The 24,604-nt window shown below is 37.8% G+C and overlaps 1 protein-coding gene across 2 annotated transcripts in view; it reads left to right on the forward strand.

Annotated features, from left to right (window-relative positions):
- The window catches only part of micu1 (mitochondrial calcium uptake 1), a 104,132-nt gene that overhangs the window by 22,529 nt on the left and 56,999 nt on the right, over positions 1–24,604 (forward strand). For both annotated transcript variants that reach the window (XM_077246665.1, XM_077246674.1), the window contains exons 3-4: positions 118–304; positions 15,019–15,181. In XM_077246665.1, coding sequence (XP_077102780.1) covers positions 118–304; positions 15,019–15,181 — 350 coding nt within the window. The remainder of the gene's footprint in view (positions 1–117; positions 305–15,018; positions 15,182–24,604) is intronic.

The raw sequence follows: 24,604 nt of genomic DNA on the forward strand, positions 1-24,604 counted from the left end.
TGTATTTTTGATCAAATAAATGCAGCCTTAATTAGCGCAAGACTATATTTAAGATGTACAGTATTACTACTGTATATTTTCAGTGTGACTGATGTGCATACTCTCTTCTCCTGGCAGAGCATATGCTGAAGCAGCTTCTTCAGTGAAGCACGAGGAGCAGATGCAGGAGGAGGAGCGTCTGAATGATGTGGTGCAGGAGCAGGTCTCAGACGGCGCTCTCGAGTCCAGTGGCGGGGAGGAGGAAGATGAGGCGGGCTCAGATGGGAAGAAAAAGAAACAGAGAGTCGGCTTCCGTGACCGCAAGGTGATCAATGCACGTGCACATCATCTCAATCGCTCATGATGAGATCAGTGTCATCCAGTCATTATCTGATGATCCGTCTGACTTCACCATGTGCAGATGAAATGTGAACCCGTCACGTCTAATCAACATGCAAATCCACAGTCATAAAATCAACTGTGTTTCATCCGAAAAGCCAGCAGTGGGAATATAGCAGAGTGACAATAGCAGAGTTAATGAATTGCAGCTGACTTTAACTGTGGGGAAATGTGATATTAAAGCAGCATCTGGGACAGGAAGGGCGGGACGTATACTGATTAAAGGGAAAGAGGAGAAAGGATAAGAGAAAATAGGGAAATAAATGACAGTTGTTTGTCTCAGTAGTTGATTTGTTTCCTTTAAAGGTGCAATGTGTAATATTTCTGAGGATCTATTGACAGATATGCAATATAAGATCCATAACTATGTTTTCAGTGGTGTATAAAGACCTTGCATAATGAACCGTTATGTTTTTATTACCTTAGAATGAGACATTTATATCTCCATAACCGCGGGCACCCGCTTCTATGGAGGTGGACATATTGTGTCGTCATGTTTCTACCGTAGCCGACAGCGAACACACAGCGCTACAGAGCGCGTTTCCTCACTACCTTGAAAAAGAGTGGTGTTTCAGTGGTGTATAAATGAACCGTTATATTTGTATTACCTTAGAATGAACAGTTTCTATCTACACACACCGCGGGTTCCCTTACATTGAAATGTGCCGACATGTTTCTACAGTAGCCCTAAACGGACAAACGCGTTTCGTTACTATGTTGCTCTTCGTGCAAGGAAGCAAGCTTAGTTCAGCGAATAAAACACTGACACAATGATGAACAAGTAACAATAATATTCACAATAACAGATTTACTGAATAATTAAGTGAACATAATTTCTTAATTTATCCTTGCAAAGAAACCTCATTGCTGAACTGACTACTCTCTGCTGTCTCAGACGATGACAAATTTTCCTGTCGGCCACCGTAACTTTTGTTGGTTGCAATTCGTAACCTCACCACTAGATGCCGCTAAAAATCACACACTGCACTTTTAAAGGGGGCACAAAAAAAGACTTTTACTAATAGTTTGACAGTATTCAATATCGCCAGACTATACACACACACACACACACACACACACACACACACACACACACACACACACACACACACAGCTTGTGTCTTTTACAAATGTACATTTTATGTGATATCATATAAAGGAAAGGGACTGTGAGTAAGAGCGTTCACACAATAGATTACAGTCTATCAGAGAACGTTGTGAATCCATTGATATCAAAGAGGAATAGTTCGCTGTAAATGCGATGGAACACTGTGATCCAATTCGCTGTATTCCAGCCTAATTCAAATTTAGAACGCCTGTTTCTACGGCCTCATAAACAAGCTTACACATTGTTTTCTATAAAAAGATCAGTCAGAGAGTTCTAGTGGAAAGCGATCATAATGTATAACACACCATGAAAATAAATATTGGGGATTGATGGCGCAGTGGATAACACACATGCCTTTGGTGTGAGAGACCCGGGTTTGAAACCACTGTGAGACACCAATGTGTCCCTGAGCAAGACACTTAACCCCTAGTTGCTCCAGAGGCGTGTGACCTCTGAAATATAGCAATTGTAGGTCGCTTTGGATAAAAGCGTCTGCTAAAATAAAAAAATTAAAAAATTAAAAATTTCTTAACTTATTCTTAGTATCGGACTCAATCACTGGCAAGTGAGATCTAAAAGTTTAGCTAATGGCTAATAACAGACATTTTTTAGTTGCCTAGCACAAAATTTAGTTGCATATGCAAGTGATGTACTCGCAATGTGGAATGTTGTAAAAGTCACCATGAAATCAAAATGGACAATTCTTATTTTTATGGAATATTACCATTTTTATGATAAATGTTTTTTAATGTGCCCTCATAATCTTTAATCAAAATATCTTCCTGTCTCTCTCACGGCCGCATCTTTTCTCTTCTCTGATGACATATTTATTGGCAGGACAACTTGTCACTCACATGAGAACACAGCAGTAGAGTGAAACACCGCCCGCCCACTTTTTCAGCGCCGTTGGTTACGGAAGTATATTTTTCCAATCAAATAAGTTTGTGTTAGTGTTATTAGCCATGAACCAGGCCAACCAGCTGCAAGGTGAACATTACAAACTTTGATTTGAATCAAAAAAGTATTGGAAAATGTCAGACTGTGAGGGAAGGAACTACAATACCATGAAGCATGGCGAACAGCATAATCGAATTAAAAAACAATGGAGAAATATATAACTACTCATTTAAAAAAAAAAAAAAATATATATATATATATATATCAAGTTTATTGCAAAATATTCATAAAATCATATAGACTGACTTGATTTCGTCAATTGCATCGCTTCATGGGAGTGGGCGGAGCTAAAGAGCTCTTTTGGCTTGATTTGCTTGTTCTGACTGATTGGGGGATTTTTCTGTATGGCATCATGGGTAATGTAGTTTTTCACCATGAATTCTGCTGTGAATCACGATTATTTTAAAACTAAGTTGAAATAATGCAGAGGAAAATCCAATCAATTCCTGATGGACAAAATCAAGTCCCTCACTACATTTATTTTCTCATTCAAGAAGTCGTTTCACTTAGAACTTTTGTTTCATGCTGACTAAAAAAAGTCCTAAAGGGATAGTTAAAAAAAATAGAACCAGGGAGGATTGTTCTTGCATGTTACACAAACATGTTTGAGCTTCCACAAGAATAATTTACAGTAGGTTAAATCTTGTGTGTCAGGCAAGTATGGTTGAGATTCCATTGACCATATTTTATGTGCTCTATTTATGTGCATTGATTACGGTTTGAATACAATCCTAAATTAAGTCTTTTCATTATATAAAGAGATCATATCCTTTCAAAATACTTAGATTAAACCACTCGATTCATATAGATTATGCTTGCTGCAAGTTTTTGAAGCATGACATTTTTTTGTAAATGGACTGGAGGTACAGAAATCTCTCATGTTTCATTAAAAATATCTTCATTTGTGTTTTGAAAAGTAATGAAAGGTTTATGGGTTTGGAACCAAATGAAGGTGTGGAAATTATAACAGAGAAGTAGCAAACAAATCCTGTTTATATAACAGTTCTTGGTACAAGACTATTTGACTTCATAAGTGTATACTACAAGAGTGTACAACATATTCCCTTGAAACAGATGCTATACTGGAGGACACCGTCACAGTCAGAGATGAACCCCTCGAACAATCAGAACTGTCCAGTGGCACCACTGTTATTTGTGTTTGCTAAATGTTTTGTAGACGCATGTTTTTATTTGATTTTGATTGTGCCGTAAGCTGTAAAGCACTATGTAGGCCCTGCTTAAGATGGATCTAATCATCACCACAATTAGCTTTGGCTTTTACACATCTTTGTTGGATCATGGCTGTTCAATAATTGAATTTCTCAACGTGGCTACTTAGGCGATGTCTTGTGTTTTTTGTGTGTGTATGTGTTCTTTAAAAAAGGAGAGCATTTGTCAGGATGATTTATTTTTGCTACTCTGCGTCCTAAAATAGCGAGACGCGGCAGCAGTAGTTCAGACCTTTTTGTTTAGAACCTAATCTTCACAAGCCGAGAAAAAGGGAGAGGATGTAGGTATTCTCTGACGTATGGATGCAGTATTAAAATAAACAGCATACATCAAACCAGCAGCACATTAAAAGCGAAGTTGATTTGTTGTAGGATGGTGGGGCTCTGCCTTTGATGGATGAGGCCATCCATCACGTAGCGGGGTACATTAAATGGCTGTCTCTGTTTACGCGAGCTCTGCCCTCCAGGCCACTTCTCCAACCAATAGGCCTCATTCATGAAAGGCAAACAAAACTCATTTGTGTGTAGACCATTTGTGGACTAGAGGTGTATAAACATACCAGGGAACTACACTAACATATTCCACTGGTGGCACTTGCGCTACTAACTTTTTCAGTTACTAGCGCAAAACATGATTTGGTCGCACAAATTATTTATATAGTAAGCCGCTCTGGATAATAATGACCAATAGTGAAACTGTATTGCATACAGATGTGCTTTTTATTTTACTCTCCATCTTTTAAAACACATGCCTTCTTGTTTTCTTTAAAAATGGTTGGGATAGATTTACTGCAATAGAAAATACAGTAGCCTACACAATAAAGTGCTAAATTAATTTCTTTTGGATTTCACCATGCTATGGTTGGCACAGATGGGCAGACTTCTGAACTCTTAAGGAAAAGTAAAATAAATATAATATGTCATTGTGAAGCTTCAATGATTCGTGTTTGAATTGTTTTGACGCAGTTACAAATTTGGACAGTCCTGCAATTGAAGGCCCACAGAATTTACAGTAGGGCTGCACGATATTGGTAAAAAAAAATGACATTGCGATATTTGATTTTTCTGCGATATATATTGCGATATAAAAACAATTTCACCAGATGACTTGAATAGCTCTACTTGGAAAGAATGAATCATTCTAGAATGACTCTTGAGTTCAGTGTTGGACAGATCAGTTGTTATTTTAACCATTCATTAAAGTGAATCGGTTCAAAGGAGTCAGTTCGCGAATCGGTCATTAACGGACCACGGCACACGTTGTGTGATTATCCAGGCAGTTTAGGACATCGCACAAGATTTGTCTCAACACAGAAAACATTTCATCACCAGATAGATTTTTTGTTTTGTTTATTGAAAGAGTGGTTTATGCCATCTGAATGTGTGGAAAGCTTTTCAGAGAAGATGAAGCAACGTTATTTTAGCACAATTCACAACCAGTGGTAGTTCAGAAAAAAAAAAACTTCGGTCTTCCGACCTTTTACCATCGTGTATTCTCAAAGATATTCAGTCAACTCAATTCATTATTATGAGCGAGGGAGGGAGAGAGAGCGCGCGCGCGACTGGGGCTTTCACTCTCTCTGCTCGTTCTCTCAGTTAAACAAGCGCGAATCCGCGAAGCCAACTTGATGTGTTGAATGCTCAGAGCGCGTTATAAAACGTATTCTTAAAATACACATTTCTGTTTTAATAAATGCTCATAGTAAATCATAGCATATTGCCTAAAACATTAGGTAGGTACAAAAATAATCAGACGGTGATACATTTGCGACCCATTAAAAATTAGGGTCGCAATGGCATTTCAAAAGGTCGCATATGCGACCATTTTGGTCGCAGTGTAGTTCCCTGCATACATAGGTGCAACAGCAGAAATGTGTAGTGGTCGAGTTGTGCGATTACCATCGGAATTAAGGAAGTGCGATATGCGCGATTTCGAATTCAAGCACAATTTTGAAACGATATTTCTTCACACACTTACTTGTCTGTATTATTTTTGGAAGCCGGCTTTATTGACGATATTGCAGGCACCATATTTTTGAATAAATTATATGTGACGGCATCGGTTATTTCTTTGTCTTTTAGAACACTTTTCAAATGTTGTGCAGTTCGCAAATGCCTCTTATCGATTTTGTTCACCTGGGGCCGGGATTCACAAAACATTCTTAAAATGAAATATATAAAATTCTTCTTAACTGCCAGTTTCTTTATATTTTTTTTAACTTAAATGGCCATGAAACCCCCCAATTTTTTTTTGAGATGTTGCATCAGGCTGCACATCACTGAAAACACTAAAAGAACTTGGTCAATTTTGTGCTTTTTAGAGCAATTTAGTTCTTTAGGTTGAAAAGCAAAGTCTCAACGACATCATCGAATCTGAGGTAGAAGCGTGCATCTGGAGTGTGTGATTGGCTGCTGGGGCTGGAGATTCTACGTCATCTACATCATTCGCGATTCTGAGCACCTCTCCGCAATTATTCATGAGAATGAACGGTTTTAATCCAATCACTGCGCTGTATTACGCATGAGATCGCATTACAGCGGAGAATTCAGAGCTCACGAAAGACCATTTCAGCTGTTTTTTCACCTCTGCCAGTTCAGCGCTGCGTTCAGGCACAACGTAATAAGTGTTCTTTATGTTTCCTCAGCACAGTAGCACAAAAGTGTTGTTTCATTTTCCCCACGATACTGTCAGAGCTGGAGTTTGACCAACACAATGAAAATATGACTGTAACAATATTTAGTAGGCCTATGTAACAACATGCGGGAGCGTGCATGAGAGCGTTTTCTGCGCGGAACGCAGCGATGTGTTTAACAGCGCTTGCAACGCGGGTCAATGCACATATGGACTCGAGTAAGCATTTTTTAATGGACATATTTCATATACTCTAGTGTTCTAAACCAGCAGCACTGTGTTTGCACATATATTTAATCACGTTGTCTTCATATGAAATATATGTGCAAATGAGGACACTGATACATCTGATCATGAACGCAATGACACAATGAATTATTCTGATACACAGAAGTATATACACAGAAAATTCAAAGAACAATGGAGAAAAACGTAACTATGCTCTTTGTTGTGTGTTAAACTGATGTGTGTTCATGACACTTTAAGAAAAAGAAAAATACTATTTTGTATTCCCTAAAACTTTTCTTAAGAATGTTCTTATCTTTTCTTCTTAAGATTGTTCTTAGGATAAAATTTAAGAAGTATTCATATTCCTGAAAAGAATGTTCTTAAAAATCATCGTAAATAACTTCTTAAAGTTAGGATAACCTCCAACCTGTCTTAAATATGTTTAATGAATTTGAGTTGTTTCAAATATTAAGCATTACAATAACACTAGCTAGCTAAATATAATATCTCCTTATAATAGCATCTCCTTGAGACCGGCTCTTATAGAATAACTATTTAAACTTGACACGGTGCATTAAAACCCCTTTGCTGTTTGATTAACTCCTGCGAAACCAGTCGCGACGAAAATAGTCTGCACACTTATTGTGATATCTACAGTAATCTGCAGGCAGTGCAAAAAGACGGGCGTTGAAGTGTTTTTCAGTCAGCGAGTCTTCAGCAATAAGCCTTTTTCAATCAAATAACACCAAAGCCGAAACTTAAGAAACCAACTCTAGACCCAGAGGTCCTGGGAAACTACAGACCAATCTCCAACCTCACCTTTCTGTCAAAGGTTCTAGAGAAGGAAGTCGCCATTCAGCTTCACAACCATCTAGAACACAATAACTCATATGAGGTTTTTCAATCAGGCTTTCCTTCGGCCCACAGCACCGAAACAGCTCTGCTAAGGGTGACAAATGACCTTCTCATGGCAGCTGATTCAGGATCACCATCATTGCTCATTCTACTCGACCTAACAGCGGCATTCGACACGGTCGACCATACCATCCTTCGGGACCGCCTTCACAATACAGTTGGACTATCGGGAACAGCACTGCAGTGGTTTCAGTCCTACCTCTCTGGCAGGACTGAACGAGTCATTTTAGGAGAATATGAGTCCAGGCTGCTCCCTGTTACGTGTGGTGTTCCGCAGGGGTCGGTTCTCGGCCCTATTCTATTTATTCTATACCTGCTTCCCCTCGGTTCTTTAATCAGCAGATATGGACTATCTTTCCACTGTTATGCGGATGATTTGCAACTTTATATTAAAACTGCTCCAAGCTCCTCCGCAATCTTATCGCGACTCAACACATGTCTACTGGAGATAAAGGAATGGTTGGTTAGCAACTTCCTCCAGCTAAATTCCGGTAAAACTGAGGCACTACTTGTTGGAACCCCACAACAGATCCACTCCTCTCCCGTATCTCAATTCATCCTGGACGACCAAGTCATCACTTTCTCTTCCTCAGTTACAAACCTAGGCGTTAGGTTTGACCCGCAGCTGACCATCAATGAACACAATATATCTGCAAAACCTCCTTCAACCATCTTCGAAATATCTCCAAACTACGTCCTCTTTTAACTCTTTCGGATTCAGAGAAACTTGTTCATGCTTTTATTTCCACCAGGTTGGATTATTGTAACGGACTCTTCATTGGGATTTCTACCAGAAACATGCAGAAGCTACAATACATCCAAAATAGCGGTGCCAGAGTCCTCATGAGAGTCCGAAAATATGATCACATAACTCCCATCCTACATTCAATCCACTGGCTCCCTGTTTCATCACGGATTGATTTCAAAATTCTGCTATTCACACACAAATGTATCACTGGTCATGCACCACCTTATCTACAAGAACTCATCACCTTGAAATCCTCCTCCCGCACTCTCAGATCATCAGGTCACCTACTTCTTCAGGTCCCGACCACAAGACTTCGCACTATGGGGGACCGAGCTTTCTGCTCAGCTGCACCTCGGCTTTGGAACCACCTTCCGAGTGATCTGAGAGAAGTACAGAGCATGGACACCTTCAAGGCAGAACTGAAGACTTTTTTTATTTAGAAAGGCTTTTATGTGCTGATTTTATTGTTCTTAATATTCTGTAGCTATTGTATTGTTGCTCTTTTGTAGCACTTTGAGATTCTTTGGAATGAAAAGTGCGTTATAAATAAAATCTATTATTATTACTATTATTAAAGCCTGTCATTTTCTTTAAAGGAGCATTTTACCTATGGGAACATTCATCTTTATTGAAAGTGGGTCATATATGTAGTCGAAATGTAACAAAAATTTCGAATTTGGTGCCTTCTTGACCGAGTAAAGACAGAAAGTAACTTTAGGGCGCATTTGTATTGAAAACCACAACTTCCACAATGCACCGCATTGCACAGCTCCACAAGCCACTCCCACTAATCCAGAACAACGCCTATGAGGTATCCGCCTATCAGATTCAGAGAAAGCACTCTTCCGTTTACAAGGCTAGCTACCTTCAGAGTTTGAAATTCATTTCACAGAAAAAAAAATTGGGAGTGGCATTCGGGAGAGTCGGGACTTTTCCCGGTGGGCCGGTAGTGTTTCGAGGCCGCGAGGGCCGGTCTGATTATAGTTATACATTGCAAGTTCTTAGCAACACCATCCGGCGCCTGTTGTGCGGCCGCTGCCCGCTGGTCAAACTGTACAGCAACTCTGCTCAACCCTTAAATAAATGCATCAATCCGCAAATTTAGTTTGAGTTCTTAAATGGTCTCGTGGTTGATCTTTTGCCAAGCACTTTTTTCGCACAAAAAGTATTCTCGTCGCTTGATAAACTTAAGATTGAGCCACTGTAGTCACTTGGACTATTTTAAGGATGTCTTTAATAACTTTTTGGGGCTGGCAAGTTTCAATCCCTGAAGAAGCCTATGGAGGAGTGATCCAGCTCTCAGATTTCATCAAAAATATCTTAATTCGTGTTCCGAAGATGAACGAAGGTCTTACGGGGTTGGAACTCAACATGAGGGTGAGTAAATACTGACAGAATTTTCATTTTTGGGTGAACTATCCCTTTAAATCCTTATTTCTCCCATCTGAGGGGAAAATGAGGGATTAATGCATGGCCATTCAAAAATATTACTGGGTTTCTAACGATACAAAGCTTAATGCAAATGGGTGAAGTGTCCCTTTAAGAACATATTTGAGAACTTCCTAGGAATTTTTTAAGAATTGCTCTTTGGAATATTCTTACAAACTTCTTAGAAAATATGTATGGAATATATATATTTTTTAATTCCAACATAAATACCTTAATACTAAGATTTTTTTCAAACTACCAACCCCTTATAAAACAAATTGTTATAATAGTTTTAATGCGTGATTTATAATGAAATTAATTCCACGCTTATTTCATATGAGGACCTCTGTTTATTTTTTGACATGCGCTGTTGTATTTTTGGTGTGTTTTCAGACTTATCTGGGTCATTTTGATCCGATTCATTTTAAAGTGTCATATTGGTAATCTTCTTAAAGCACTCTGAAATTGGAATATTATAAGAAGAAACTATTAAGGAAATGCTTTTTGACGGGTGCCAATCATTCTATCTCACCCCTGTCCCAAAATACATCTCACTCAAAACTCCCATCTTGTTTGAATCAGTTTCAAAGTAGAACCATTTCTTTCCGAAGGAGTATTGATCCATTTAGTCCGGGTATCTAGATTTTTGCTGATAATGGATTTTTCGTCACATTCTGCACAGATTTAAAGTCTTCTCAAGTTTTTTATGCTTTGTTTGAGCAAAAAGCTTTGTTTGAGCAAAAAGCTTTGTTTGAGCAAAAAGCTTTGTTTGAGATTAAAAGATGAACTTTTAATCTTTTGCTGAATTTATGTTTTCTGTAATGTATATTTTCATTTGTCCTAATTAAAGTTTGGACCATGGCTCCATTAACAGCCGACAGAAAAATAATAATGGAGATTAATGCATTCAAATGCATGCTTTTTTCCAGTTGTATCACATAGGGGTGCTCCGATCAGGATTTTTGGGTCCTGGAAGTCAAATGTTGAACTTTCTGTCGAATTTGAACCACTGAATTTGTGGAAGCAAATTTGCAAAGCGAAATAAAATGGACCGAAAATTGCCTGTCGAATATTATAGGTTGTATTTTTAAACAGAATGAATATTTTGGAAGTGAAATCTGAAAGGTGAATATGGATTATTGAATTTTTATTAATGAAAACGTGTGTGAAATGTTTTGAATTGAAATATTTACAGCTTAAATATACAACCGTGTTGAATTTCAGCCCATAAAAATGCAAGCCCTGAAAATAAAATGCAGAAAAATGCAAGCAGGGTTAATGCAATGCATATTTTTTCAAATAGTGCAATTAAGCAAGCTCTTTTGATTCAAAAACATTTGTCATTATTTTACTTCCATAGAAGTCCACCCTTCTGCTATACCCTTTAAGACGTATATGTACAGTAAATTCCCTTTTTGCATACAAATAATCATTTCTCTTTACAATGTTAGTATTACATCATTACAGATTCATAAAAATAATCAGATTAAAATGATCAGAAAAACTTGTTTGTTTCTTCTGTTGGAATCCTTCAGAAGGAACTGCCGAGCAGCTGGTGCTTCACAACCAAAAACGGCATGAAATTTGACAGACTTGACAGAAGTTTGACAACATTTTACTCTTATTGTTAGTTCTACTGTTGTTTAGCAATACCCCACACCCTCCATAATCAAGCTCCTAAGATACCTTGGCTTGTTTTCACCAATTTTTCAAATACGCAACACATGTATCCTTGGCACTTAATACTAATTGTATGACGCATTATATCGCTTCTTTTGTAGAGGGTTTGCAATCGCTTACGTGATTCCATTTCCTTAGCAAGGCCTAGGTTTGAGACAGACAGAGTTTTATAGCACAGTGAGCTCTGGAAAGTGTTTCTTATGTGGTTGTGATGTATGCCTCTAGGTATGTCCTTGCTTTGTTACTTGTGTGTACTTTGTCTCCACCCTTTCTTGGTGTGCCAATGTCAGCTGGAATCACAGCCAGCCCAGTGTTGGTGCCAGGACCAGTAAAATGTCCTCGATACTCAGTCATAATGTTTCAATAGATAAATGAGGACATTTGGCCCTCATATGTATAGCCAAACCTGTGCGCAGGCGCACACACACACACACACACACACACACACACACACACACACACACACCCGCACAAACACAAAAAGCCTCTTTCTGTATGAATGATACAGATGGCAGTTATTGATGCAAAGGCGTGACCTTTGTTAACTTTGTGTACAATTGCTCTCATTAAAAAGACAGCATGCATTGTACTATTATTATTATTTATTTTTGATTTTATTTATTTATTTATTTTATTTAACAGGGACAATAAACTAGGCATCGTTACACATAGACAACCGATGCCGTGTACATGGGGCATATAGCGTAAAGCTAGTTTGCGTCCCGCGTCCCTGGTTAGGCTTTTACGTAAAATCAAAACATCCAAAATATTATTTGTTATGAAAGGAAATTCTCTGTAAATGCAAAGTTATGCCAACTCATGTAATCGTGAGCTTTAATATTTCAGAACCAAGTTTCAAGATCACTTTTAAAGAAAAACTAAATATCAGTACTTGCAAGGCAGCAACAGGAAAGTGTAGTTCAGGTTTTAAGTTTTGGTTTGTGTAAATCACCTTTACACAAGGCTTTTACACGAGTTGCTTTGCAGTTGTCATAATTCAGTGCATGTCTTGTTTTCTGTCAAATTTATGTGAGCAAATTAAGAGCAAATCTTAATATGTGTACTTCCCTACTATTTAGTGTGCAAAATCTGTAAGTCAAATGAATAGGATCTCTAAATACACGTCAAATTTGAAAGAAAGGAGAAAAGAGCCCTGTATGCCATTCCAAACCTCTAACTTTTTTTTCCTGCGAATTGCAACAGATATTTTAGGAATATTTTGACTCTTTTTGTAATGAAAGTCAGTGGGCTCCAAAACACCATTTGACCCTTTAAATTTTATTATATGAAAACAATTTTTTTTATACAGTATATCTTTTATGTTTACAGAGAAATAAGGCAGTCAACATCACTCAACCTTTATAATTGGAGTGTGTTCACAGCAAAACTGAATGCAACTGAGTAAAATTGAAGCCAAAGGTCTCTGAATGTGTTTTTAAAACTTGAAATTTTAATATATATTTAGCTTGACATGGAGTGTAAAATATATGTTACTTATGATGCAAAATCTTTTAAAAAGTATGTCAATGATCTGACACAGGTATAAACTAAAAAATAAAAAATCATCTGTACTGCGCAGTGACCTCTTGAATCTCAGTGTTTGACAAGTACAGTTTCATATTTCAAACATCACTTACTGCACATCATGCTTTCAGGCAGGATCCTGAACTCCAAATCCTCATCATTTCATCTTGCAATTACAATCACTTCTCTTGTCTAATAGCGGAAATTACACAAATTATCATACAGTAGGCTGCATAATGAGTCACAAAATGGGAATTTGCTAAAGACGGCAAGATAGAGGAAAAGGACCCATCAACAAAGGCTTGATGAGAATGATGAAACTGACCTCTATTACTGCTCATTTTGATGATCTTTTGACATATCCATCACACTAGAGACACAAACTGCAGTAATTGCTCTTATTTAACAGTTAATTTGCCTCCATTAATGGCTGTCAATCAATTAAACATTTTAATTACGGTTGTTTAATTTATCACTTTAAAAAAGCCAAAAACAAGAAGTTAATATTAAATTACTTAAATTTTAGACACAATATTGTATGTTTTTGCTGTATCTTGACTATGAAAATTGTTCCAAACAAAGCCACAGCAGCAACACACAGTCGTTTCTTTCCCAAATTATAAAGCAAAGTACTTACGCCACAACAACTGAATTTTGATTCAAATTCATTCATTATTATAAATCATTCCAATCCTAAATGAGAGAGACTGGACATTATCAGAGGGTAAACGCACCACAATACAGTGTGATGAAAATAGCAATATAGCATTTGGTTATGCTATAAAGTTACTTGGATAAAATAGCATGTTACTATCCACAAGTTTCCTACGTCCCATGAGGCCTTGCGTCAAAAGTGGCCGCGTCTTCGGGTTCGAAGTAAACAAGCGAGACGTGACACTCATTCATTCATTCATTCGACTATCGATTAATCATTAATATTTATATTAAAATGTATCATTTATTTTATTGAACTTTTTATCAATTAAAAATGCAATGAAAATACAAAAATACAGCATGTTTTTCCACGATGAGTTCTTTATTACAAGAAGATCAACTTGTGGCAGTTAAACTGGATGTTCGGTTATGGCTAATCTTGAAGAAATGCACTGCGGTGCTCTGGAACCTGCAGCTGCGGGCCGGCTCGTTTCTTAAACAGAGACCCTTGTTTTTTCTAAATAATAATAAAAAAGAATCATGTTAAATAGGGCTGTAACGATACACGATATAAAACCGAAATTGCGATACTCAGTCAGATCCACGAACCTGTGTCGCGGTGAGGGACGGCAGCATCACGACACACCCCTTCCTACTCCCAGAGTTATCCTTCCCGTCGACATCCAATATAGCTCCCATATCTTTACTATTAGAATTATATGAAGTTAACATTATAAAATACGTAGACCTACACCACAGAACTAGTTGAGAATAAATTATTTAAAATTGGGCAATTCCAGCGTTATGGACGTGACATTTGCAGCCAAAACCTGAAACATAAATTCTAAGAAAATGCATTTAATATAGGCTATTGAAACTTCTGTTTATATATCATACTCCATTAATAAAGGAGTCCAGACATTAGAAAAATACAACACATGCATTTTATATTTAATATGAGGGAAATACACGAGGGACGTGACACAAAAAATCTTTAACTTTTAGGTGGCAAAATATTCTTTAGTAATTCTGTGTAATGTGTGAATTACACTGCGCAAACCTAAAGTAATACTACCCACCGGATGAAGAAGGGTTGGCTCTCCACGGAACATAAAATATTCATTTTATTTATTTTTCATATTCGCACTTATGAGGAAAAAACAATGTTACGGACGTGACAGTTCCCTTAAAAGCGGCACTAAAAGACTGCTTTAAAACTTTCACAGAGACCTCAAACAGAAAGCACTAAGCCTTTATTTAAAGTTAATTTCGTTTTGTATTAATTGTATCTTAATTTTAATCAATGTTTCATCAACAAATTACCTGGATTTAAGACAATAATCAAGACACGGAGCGCCCCCCGGAAACTTGTCGATAAAAACTACCCAATTAAAAAAAAAAAAACCTGAATGCTGTTACCTTGGTAAAAGTTTAGTTTATTTAGTAGAAAATTAAGACAAAAGGGGGAAAAAAAGTAGTTCCCAGAATTTATTTTGTTTGTGTTTGAAAAGTGTGTTTTTCTGTTTGTTTGATACAGGTGATGGAGTATGAGAACCGGATCAGAGCTTACTCTACACCAGACAAGATATTTCGCTACTTTGCCACCTTGAAGATCATCAGTGAGCACGGAGATGCAGAGGTCTACATGACGCCACAGGACTTTGTGCGCTCCATCACACCCAATGAGAAACAGCCAGAGAGTGAGTTTCAGTCTTTCTTGATCAGGGTTGGGCAAAATTCAGTATTGGATATTGTAATTGACCACGTCAGAAATGATGTTGAATTGGAAAATTACAGAATTGAAAAGAAAAGTCAACAGTCAAACAACAGAGAATCTTTCATTATTAATTAACAAAGTTATTTTGAGCAGTGAAGCACTGAAATTTATTCAGCTGAAAATGAATTTTCAGGTTCGGCTAAAGCAGTTTTGATGGGCCAAAATCATTGACCAAAATTGGTGCATTTTGATAATGTCTGTAGCAAATTAGCTCAAAAGGGAAATCTATATAATTAATCATAACTCGTTATGATCAATTATTGACTAAATATTTAAATCGCACAAAAAAGGGAATACATAGCCTACATAGCCCATGTATTTATACCTATATATATATATATATATATAATTACAACAGATTATAATTAATTATGAATATATAGATAGAATAGGTCAGCTTTCAGAATAACTTTTAACAGAATTAATTTCACATTGACTAATCTGGTCGTCTTTTTGAAAAGCAAATCTGTGCAAACCTCAAAAACGCAAACTTGCTAAAACGCTGACGGCGTGCACATGCGCATCACGTGTTTAGTCTATAGTTATGCGCGTTTGAATATATATATGCACAGGCGTGTAGTCCTTCTTTACAAACCAAACCCTAACAAACTTCTTGTCTGGCTTTAAAAATGTATAATAAAGAATTATTTATTGCTTCCGCGTAGCCACATGAACCGGAAATATCCCGACAACGGTTTATCTGTACAGAGGTAAAGGGAAGGAGGCCTCCACAGGGAAGAGACTAGTGACACTTCAGGACTGCGTTGTCATTGTGTCCAGGCGCAGGTCCTTCATCAGATCCGGATACGGCCTGGATATGGCGTACTGTGGTAAACCTTGGGATAAACAGAGAGACTAATATTAGTGTAGATGCCATCCTTATGATGTAATAAGTACATAAATGGTAAATGGACTGCATTTATATAGCGCTTTCACAGACCCAATGGCCACCAAAGCGCTTTACATATTTGCCTCGCATTCACCCATTCACTCACTCATTCATACACCGACGGCGGTGTCAGCCATGCAAGGCGCCATCCAGCTCGTCGGGAGCAGCTGTGGTTAGGTGTCTTGCTCATGGACACCTCGACACTTGGTCAGGTGGAACCGGAGATCAGAGGAAGGTTACCATGACGTATTCTAGCAAATCGGAGGACTCTGTAGCCTTGCAAGGGGTGATATGCTATTACGCAAACAGCGTTGAGTGGCAGAGACGACAGAAAGCGAACGGACGCGCCCTTGAGTATAAACAAGGCTTTATGGAGCGAGAGCGCACAGAGAGATGAGAGAGAGACAGAACAATTATAATATATTTATATATACAAATACAATTATAGCATTATTTATTGTTTTAGCACTTTTATGATGGCAAGCAGTAATCGATTTACAGTGGAACAAGCTCTGGAACAATTACTGGAGAGTGACGAGGAGAAAGCATTCCTAAGAAAAACGCCTTGGACTATTTGTAAATAAAGTTAAATTTTTCATTGTTCTTTACACATTCATGTCTTCTGCATCCAAAGATACCAAACACATAGTGTTCCATCTCCATTACATATAGTTTATAACCCCAAATGTAAAAATAGAGAAAATGCACCAAAAAGAGCTTAGTCCCCAGAGGGTTAAAATCACCAAAAATTAGGACTTTATCTGCAGTGCCGACGTGAATAATAATCTTAGAGAATTTACGATTAGCATTAGCCAGCACTTTTAAATTTGCTTTAATGTCAGGTGCTCTGGCTCCCGGCAAACATGTGACTATGGTGGCTGGTGTCTCTATTTCACGTTCCGTGTAATAGAATCGCCAATAACTAGGGCACTTTCAACAGGATTCTCAGTGGGTGATTAACTGAGGGGGGAGAATCTGTTTAATGTTGTAATCGGAACGGAAGAGCAGTGTATTGTCCCACGACTACAGCGTCTCACGGTCACCAAGTTGCCCTGCTGCACCGGCTCTTCAGCCGGAACCGAAAAATGTACAGAGTTTACTAGGCTAGTCGCATCCAAAGCAGTATCTAAAGCCCTTGCACTCTAACTATCCTCAATTCAAGTTTGGATGCGTGTATCTAGTTCTGAAATCTTCTCCGTCAGCCTGACTATCTCCCTGCATTTATCACATTTAAATCCCTCATTACTGACAGAGAATACTATGCTATACATGTGACACGACGTGCAAGTGACAATAACGGGAGAAGACATTACTCACCGTGTTTGTTGACTGATCCTACTCACAACAGTTTTTTGATAGACTTGTAAAAGGCCCACGCGCAAAAAAAAAGACGGCAAGCACGGATGGCAGGTTAATAGGCTAGCGAGATAGTAGCGTGTTGTCCTAGCGATGTCAGATTAATGTGATAGACACAAACCAGCAGCAAGGCAGACAGGAGCAATCGATCAAGGCAGGACCAATCGATCCGCAGTAAAGCACTTAAGAAAGGTTATTCTTCTGGTCATGAAGGATAACTTCTATGTTCTATTAGATTACTAACTAAAGTACTCAACAGTATAAAAGCTTGTAGCTAAAGATCAAACATTTGACTATGATCGGTGAGCAGCAACAGAGACGATCAAGCGTATAATGGTTTTTAATATATTAAACTTTGAATATATACGACTACACTTAAACAAAGAATACATATATAAAGAATAATGAGAAGTAAAGAAAGAGAGAGAGAGAAGATCAAAGAATGGCAAATATCACAAACAGTTAAGCTTTGAGAGCCAGCAAAGAATCAAATCACCTTACGGTAGAGGTAAACAATCTTAAACACATCTAAATATCGCCAGAAATAATACTTGCATGGGTCTCTAGTGCTGAGCAAGAATGCCTATGTGTGTGGGTAGGTCCTCATTGCGTGGTTCGTGAGCCTGAAGGGTTCTTATTTTGGGTGAAAGGTCCAATAGTAGTTAGGAACTTTTAGCGGGAGAGAGTTTCTTTGTCTCCCTCTTACAGCCTAATTTGCATGTTTTATGATAGTGTCAGAATTGGTAATTTTTCTCCAAAGGATTGTAAAAAAATGGTATAATACATTTTATCGTAACATACTATCATCGTTAAATAAGGCGCAACAAGAGGAGTATTTTGATACCTTGGAAGGTATGGCTGGAAGATATGAAATTAGAGATATAGATATATTCTTACACTTGAATAAAAGCACTAAGAAATTAACTAACACAACTAAAAAGTCGTAACTAGGCTAATAAAAGGTAGGGGACATACACACAGAAATAAATCATATACATTCTGGGATGCCTTAATTATGAGTTAAATGGAAAGAATGTCTGTGTATATTTATATTGACTGTGTTTCTCCAATGACCATGCCACATGGCCTTTCGTGCCTGCCGTGGGAGGAAAATGGAGTTGATTAAGATCTTTTTGAATCTCACGAAGGAGCTTGGAGGTGTTTCTGTTTAGCCTCTGCCAGGCCACTAAAGTGACAATCTGGCAATTTGATCCAGACTCATCGGCGCTATGGCTGTGATTTACATGAAGTAGTAGTCCAAAAAGGTTAAAAGCTTTCTGAGGCATAGAACTGAATCGGTCATCGTGATCCAGTCCAGACGCTAAATGTCAGGGTCTGTTTGATGCACACAATGTAAATAAGCTACAACAGGTAAAGATGTGTGGATGCTAAGGCTGGGTTGACAATATCGATTTGTCATTTTTAATCGATCTTCCTTTTGCTATGCTGTTTTCAGTTGATGCATGAACAAAAAAACTTAACCAAACATTATTTGTAGCACACCTATGATCCAATAATCACAATAAGCTCTGTGCTTTGTTACTTCTGATATGAAACTAAGTCTCAGCTTTCAAATTCTGTCAATTTCTAACAAAATTCAAACAATAAATATTGTTTGAAGCACAAAGCACAAAGCTCTGTTTACAAAAGAAATAATAGGTTAGCAATTAAATGTTACATCGCAACCATGGAAACGTTTTGGATTCATGACGAAGGAGAGAGTTGTGCGTGAGCCCATAACTTTAACCTTTGTCAGCTTTGTATTCTGTTTTGCGATCCGGTTACCCAATTATCAGCGAATTTAACAATATTCCATTAGTTATTCCACTGGAAATGGATCACTTGTTTCTTTTCCCAAATCTTCACTCCCATCTCACCCATTTTCGCAGAGGATTATAAATGTTTCTTCCTTTGGTTCGCTTTTAATTAGGCCTAATATACAGGTCCTTCTCAAAAAATTAACATATTGTGATAAAGTTGATTATTTTCCATAATGTAATGATCAAAATTAAACTTTCATATATTTTAGATTCATTGCACACCAACTGAAATATTTCAGGTCTTTTATTGTTTTAATACTGATGATTTTGGCATACAGCTCATGAAAACCCAAAATTCTTATCTCCAAAAATTAGCATATCATGAAAAGGGTCTCTAAACGAGCTATCAACCTAATCATCTGAATCAACTAATTAACTCTAAACACCTGCAAAAGATTCCGGAGGCTTTTAAAAACTCCCAGCCTGTTTCATTACTCAAAACCGCAATCATGACTGCCGACCTGACTGCTGTCCAGAAGGCCATCATTGACACCCTCAAGCAAGAGGGTAAGACACAGAAAGAAATGTCTGAACAAATAGGCTGTTCCCAGAGTGCTGTATCAAGGCCCCTCAGTGGGAAGTCTGTGGGAAGGAAAAAGTGTGGCAAAAAACGCTGCACAACGAGAAGAGGTGACCGGACCCTGAGGAAGATTGTGGAGAAGGACCGATTTCAGACCTTGGGGGACCTGCGGAAGCAGTGGACTGAGTCTGGAGTAGAAACATCCAGAGCCACCGTGCACAGGCGTGTGCAGGAAATGGGCTACAGGTGCCGCATTCCCCAGGTCAAGCCACTTTTGAACCAGAAACAGCGGCAGAAGCGCCTGACCTGGGCTACAGAGAAGCAGCACTGGACTGTTGCTCAGTGGTCCAAAGTACTTTTTTCGGATGAAAGCAAATTTTGCTTGTCATTCGGAAATCAAGGTGCCAGAGTCTGGAAAGAAGACTCTTTATCATTACATTATGGAAAATAATGAACTTTATCACAATATGCTAATTTTTTGAGAAGGACATGTATTTGCATTCTTTACTGAAAGATAGCCTACCTTTTTACTTGGACAGCAAATTCTTTTTAACACAGTCTGTGCTTGTTATTATACTTGGTAAGACGTGTCAAGATTATTTGTAAAGCGGTTTTCACTCGGGCGGGTGATTTTAGTTTCGCTTTCTCTGGCAGCGCAAAATCAAACAGCTGACATGTCTTGTCCTTGTGGAAGATAAAATTCGCTCTTCAGAGCTTTTAAAACAAGTAGAAAACATGAAGATTTTAGAAAAGAGATTGACGGTCTCTTTCCTGCTCGTGTCCCACATCCCTCTCAAAGTGTAGAGCAGTAGGCTATATCACGCATCATTGTGTGGAAATATACAGGCTTTAGTGTGATGTTTCACTGACGGAAGGGATTAAATAAACACGCATGTATGTTACAAAATGGATGTTTGAGCCTCTTTTATTATTATTATTTGATTTCAAAATGTATTTAATTGAGGTCCGTGCGTGTGTGTAACACCCCCCAGGCAACGCCGGTAAAAAACTGCCACCGCCATAGCCCTAGTGGATGCTATCGTCTTTGCTTGTGGAAGCCAAAATATAGCGCTCTTTACTGCATGACACGCTAACTTACATTTTTTACTGCCAACAGTGGAAACAACTTAAAATACTTTGTCATTTTTGGTCATACAGATAAGAGTAATGCATCATTCAATCAACTGTAAAGGGTATTAACTCACAATAACAAGAAAATGTTTCGCCTTTGTGAATCAAAGAAAACAAACAGGATGTGCTTTTGCATTTGCATAAATGAACTTAACGTATACTTGCCTCACAAACATGAAAAAATATATCTATGGAAAGCCTGACATGTCTACTTTTAAACGAAAACAATTACAAATTGAAAATAAATACTCTGTTTATGTAATCTGTATGAAATGTGCATTTCTCTCTATATGCGCGTTCACTATTCTGCGGAGATGGCGAGTCAGCATCGTAAACTTGATCTTTGCAGCCAAAACTGACACAGAAAACACTAGATTATTAATAAATATTTAAAATGTGTCCTTGCTATTTTTTTCATTACACATTCATAATCATTACTTTTGCCATTGCCTGGTGGCAAGCTTTATCCTTGCACTTGAGCGCGGAATAGGCTATATTATGCCTATATATATATATATATATATTAAACAGCCATTATGGTTTAGTATTCTCCTCTGTATATATTTAAGTAATTCAATTTATATAATCGTGCTATTAGTCGACTAATGGCTTAAATGAACAACTACTAGTCGACTAGAAAAATCTTTAGTCTGGGGCAGCCCGACTCCGAAGTCATGTAACTTCATGCTGAGCTTCTTTCTGTATCTGTAAATAGCTCAAAGTCATAAATACACCAATAGCCACTAGCCTGTGGAGCGGACTGACTTTCTCAATCATTTCCTGTGCTGTAATCTGAGTCTATAATCTTCCTCTGAGGGCTGAGGCTATGAAGTGTGGTTACTCTAAGTCATGGGGTTTTGACATGTCATCATCTTATTGTAGCAGTGAAACAAGCTGAAAACTATCACTGTCATGTGAAATTTAAACTGTTGTTACAATTTTAACCCCCATCAACCAGCAGGGACTGACAGGGTCATGCTTTTCAGCCAAACCTTGGCTACATTCTATATATATGCCCTTCACTCGCTGACTTGCCTGCTCATGAACTCTGATATACATTTCTTGCATTCTGCTAGTGCCCACTAGTGTCTTAAGGGAACGGCCTAAGCCCTTGATCACTTGGAACCCGCTATGAAGCTTATTTATTATTTGCATATTTGTCATATTTTATGTAGTAACCATCTAAATACACTAAATAACTTTTTTAGGCAGGATTCAGACTCCAGTGTAAATGGTGTTAGATGCTATGTTTACTTAAATAGTGGTAGATACTATTTGACCCTCAGTGTGTTGCGTATTGTGTAATGGAAAGTTGACATTTTAAAAGAATCTGGCTCTTCTCAGGTCATTCAGTAAAAGCACATTTATTTAAAATTACCCAAGACCCGAGGCTACTAATACTAATATTATACTCGACCCGTGTCCGAGGGACTTTTCAAGGTTTTGAACGTGAACCTTATTTTCGTAAACGGAAACTGAAACTAAGACTAACACTATTGGTAGTATTAGTGAAAATAAAATAGAAATTTTAACACAAATGAAAAACTAAAACTTAACAAAACTAACAACAGTTACTGAAAAACTCATTGAAATAAAATAATAATTAGCAAAAATAAATAATTGTTTTCTTAATGAATAACCTCTCATCCTGTACCGGATAAATCACGTTTTACCATTCGACTGCGCTACTTTATTTTTCGATGTAAACACGCGCTAGACGGACATGTATGACCAATGCCGTGTTTTACAGCGTCGCATGCATGACACGATGTTCTAGAAACGCAACACTCAAGTTAAAATAAGTTAAACTTTTAAAATACGTGTCTCGAGACCTTGCGCTTTTTAGCCATTCCACTGGCCGCATCTCGCTTTTTCAAAGCAAAACCACTTTCTGTGTGAGCCAGCCCTAAGATGCAGAAATGTCCAAATAAGTATTTCCATCATGTATAGACCTTACGCAAATACTGTACCTTAATTCTAAGTAAGATAACCATCTCGTGTGAAACTAAACAAGATAACTTGCATAATAGACAGGACACCACACTGAGCAGAAAACGGAAATAACAAATAGCATGTCTAGCCCAGAAATAGATGCACATTGGTCAGAGTAGAAGTAAACTAAATGTCTGGTCTGAATAGAACACATGAATATAAATATGAGTATAACTATGAGTATATTATATTAAAATATGGAATAGACAAAAAGCATAAATGGATCAATACAATAATAATGTTTGAAAGAATCATAAGAATAATCATAATAATCATACGCATGTTTTTTTTATTTTTCTTATACAACGCATATCTTTAATATGGATGAGTATGAATGAATAATTTTTACTTTAAGTTGCCTTTGTTTGCTGCTTTGTTCAATCTCAAACAAATTATAAAAAAAATTAAGAGGTTTGCACAAGAGTTAACTGTAAACTGCAAACGTTAAACTTTGCTGAAATTAAATGTCTTTAACTGGAAGTGTTCTGTTAACTCTGACTGATTAACTAAAACTGAAACTAAATATTTAAAAACTAAACAGAAATGTTCACAAAATAAAAACTAAACTAAAACTAACAAAACCATTAAAGGCAGGGTAGGTAGAAATCCCCCAAAATACTTTTTTCCACATTTGTTTAAACTGTCTTTATATATCAATGCATAATTAAAATGTAAGCACTCTGGATAAGAAATTATAAAAATCGAGTGTCTGTAGTCCTCTCAGGACTGTAAGAAACACAGCTCATTATTCCATTCGGGACGAAAGAAATGATTGGCTGGGGCGACTGTCACTCTCCCTCGCTATCATGGATACCATCTCTGCTGATACAGGAGCAGCCCAAATGCGCGCACCGGTTTGAAGAGGCACGGAAGCTAGTAATAACAATTATGGCAGAGAAAGAACAGTCAAAATTCTCAGTACCTGCATATAGAGGCAGCGAAGTCAAACAAGTTAAACAAAGGAAGACAATATTTTGAAAAGGCTATGAACAAAAAGTCTTTGGATAAATCAAGAAATCATACGAGAGTCAATATCGGCGTGGCTTTCCAGCGGTGGCGACAACTGAGGGATCTCAAGGGGCTGAAAAGTGACTCCATGATGGCTTTATTTCTGCTGGACAGGTAATCTTGCTGTTTTCATTTTGAAAAAACTTTCAGAACAGCCAGAACGTGAAAAAACTGCCTAAACTTTGTTCATATGTTCACCGTGAACTCTACCTGCTCCATTTTTTCACGTTTGGTTTGTTGTTATATGCTCTACAGTGTTGTGCCTGAACGCGTTCATTGAACGATAGTTCATGAACTCGTTCATATTGAACGAGTGAACTGAACGTACTGTGAACTGAACGTACTGTATTACTGCCAGATGAACGTTATTGTGAACGCGTTCATTCTGGTGTCTGTGGACGCACGCTCTCTCAGTTTAACTTCGTTCAATAGGGTGCCAGATTTCTATAGAATCTTCCAGGCGAAAACTCGGATAAAACACACGTAAACAGGCCTTAATATGTAGCGAAAAAAAACACCCAATCTGGCAACACGAGCCACCAGTGTCGCACCGAGGCCGCCGCATGCCTCATCAAAACAAAAAGCAGCATGTAGTCGACAAAGCAGCGAGGAGCCGTTGTATCGTATGAT

Source organism: Siphateles boraxobius, unplaced genomic scaffold, assembly GCF_051911475.1.
Source record: "Siphateles boraxobius isolate OS27281-9 unplaced genomic scaffold, OSU_SipBor_1 104, whole genome shotgun sequence".
In the NCBI taxonomy this organism is placed as follows: Eukaryota; Metazoa; Chordata; class Actinopteri; order Cypriniformes; family Leuciscidae; genus Siphateles; species Siphateles boraxobius.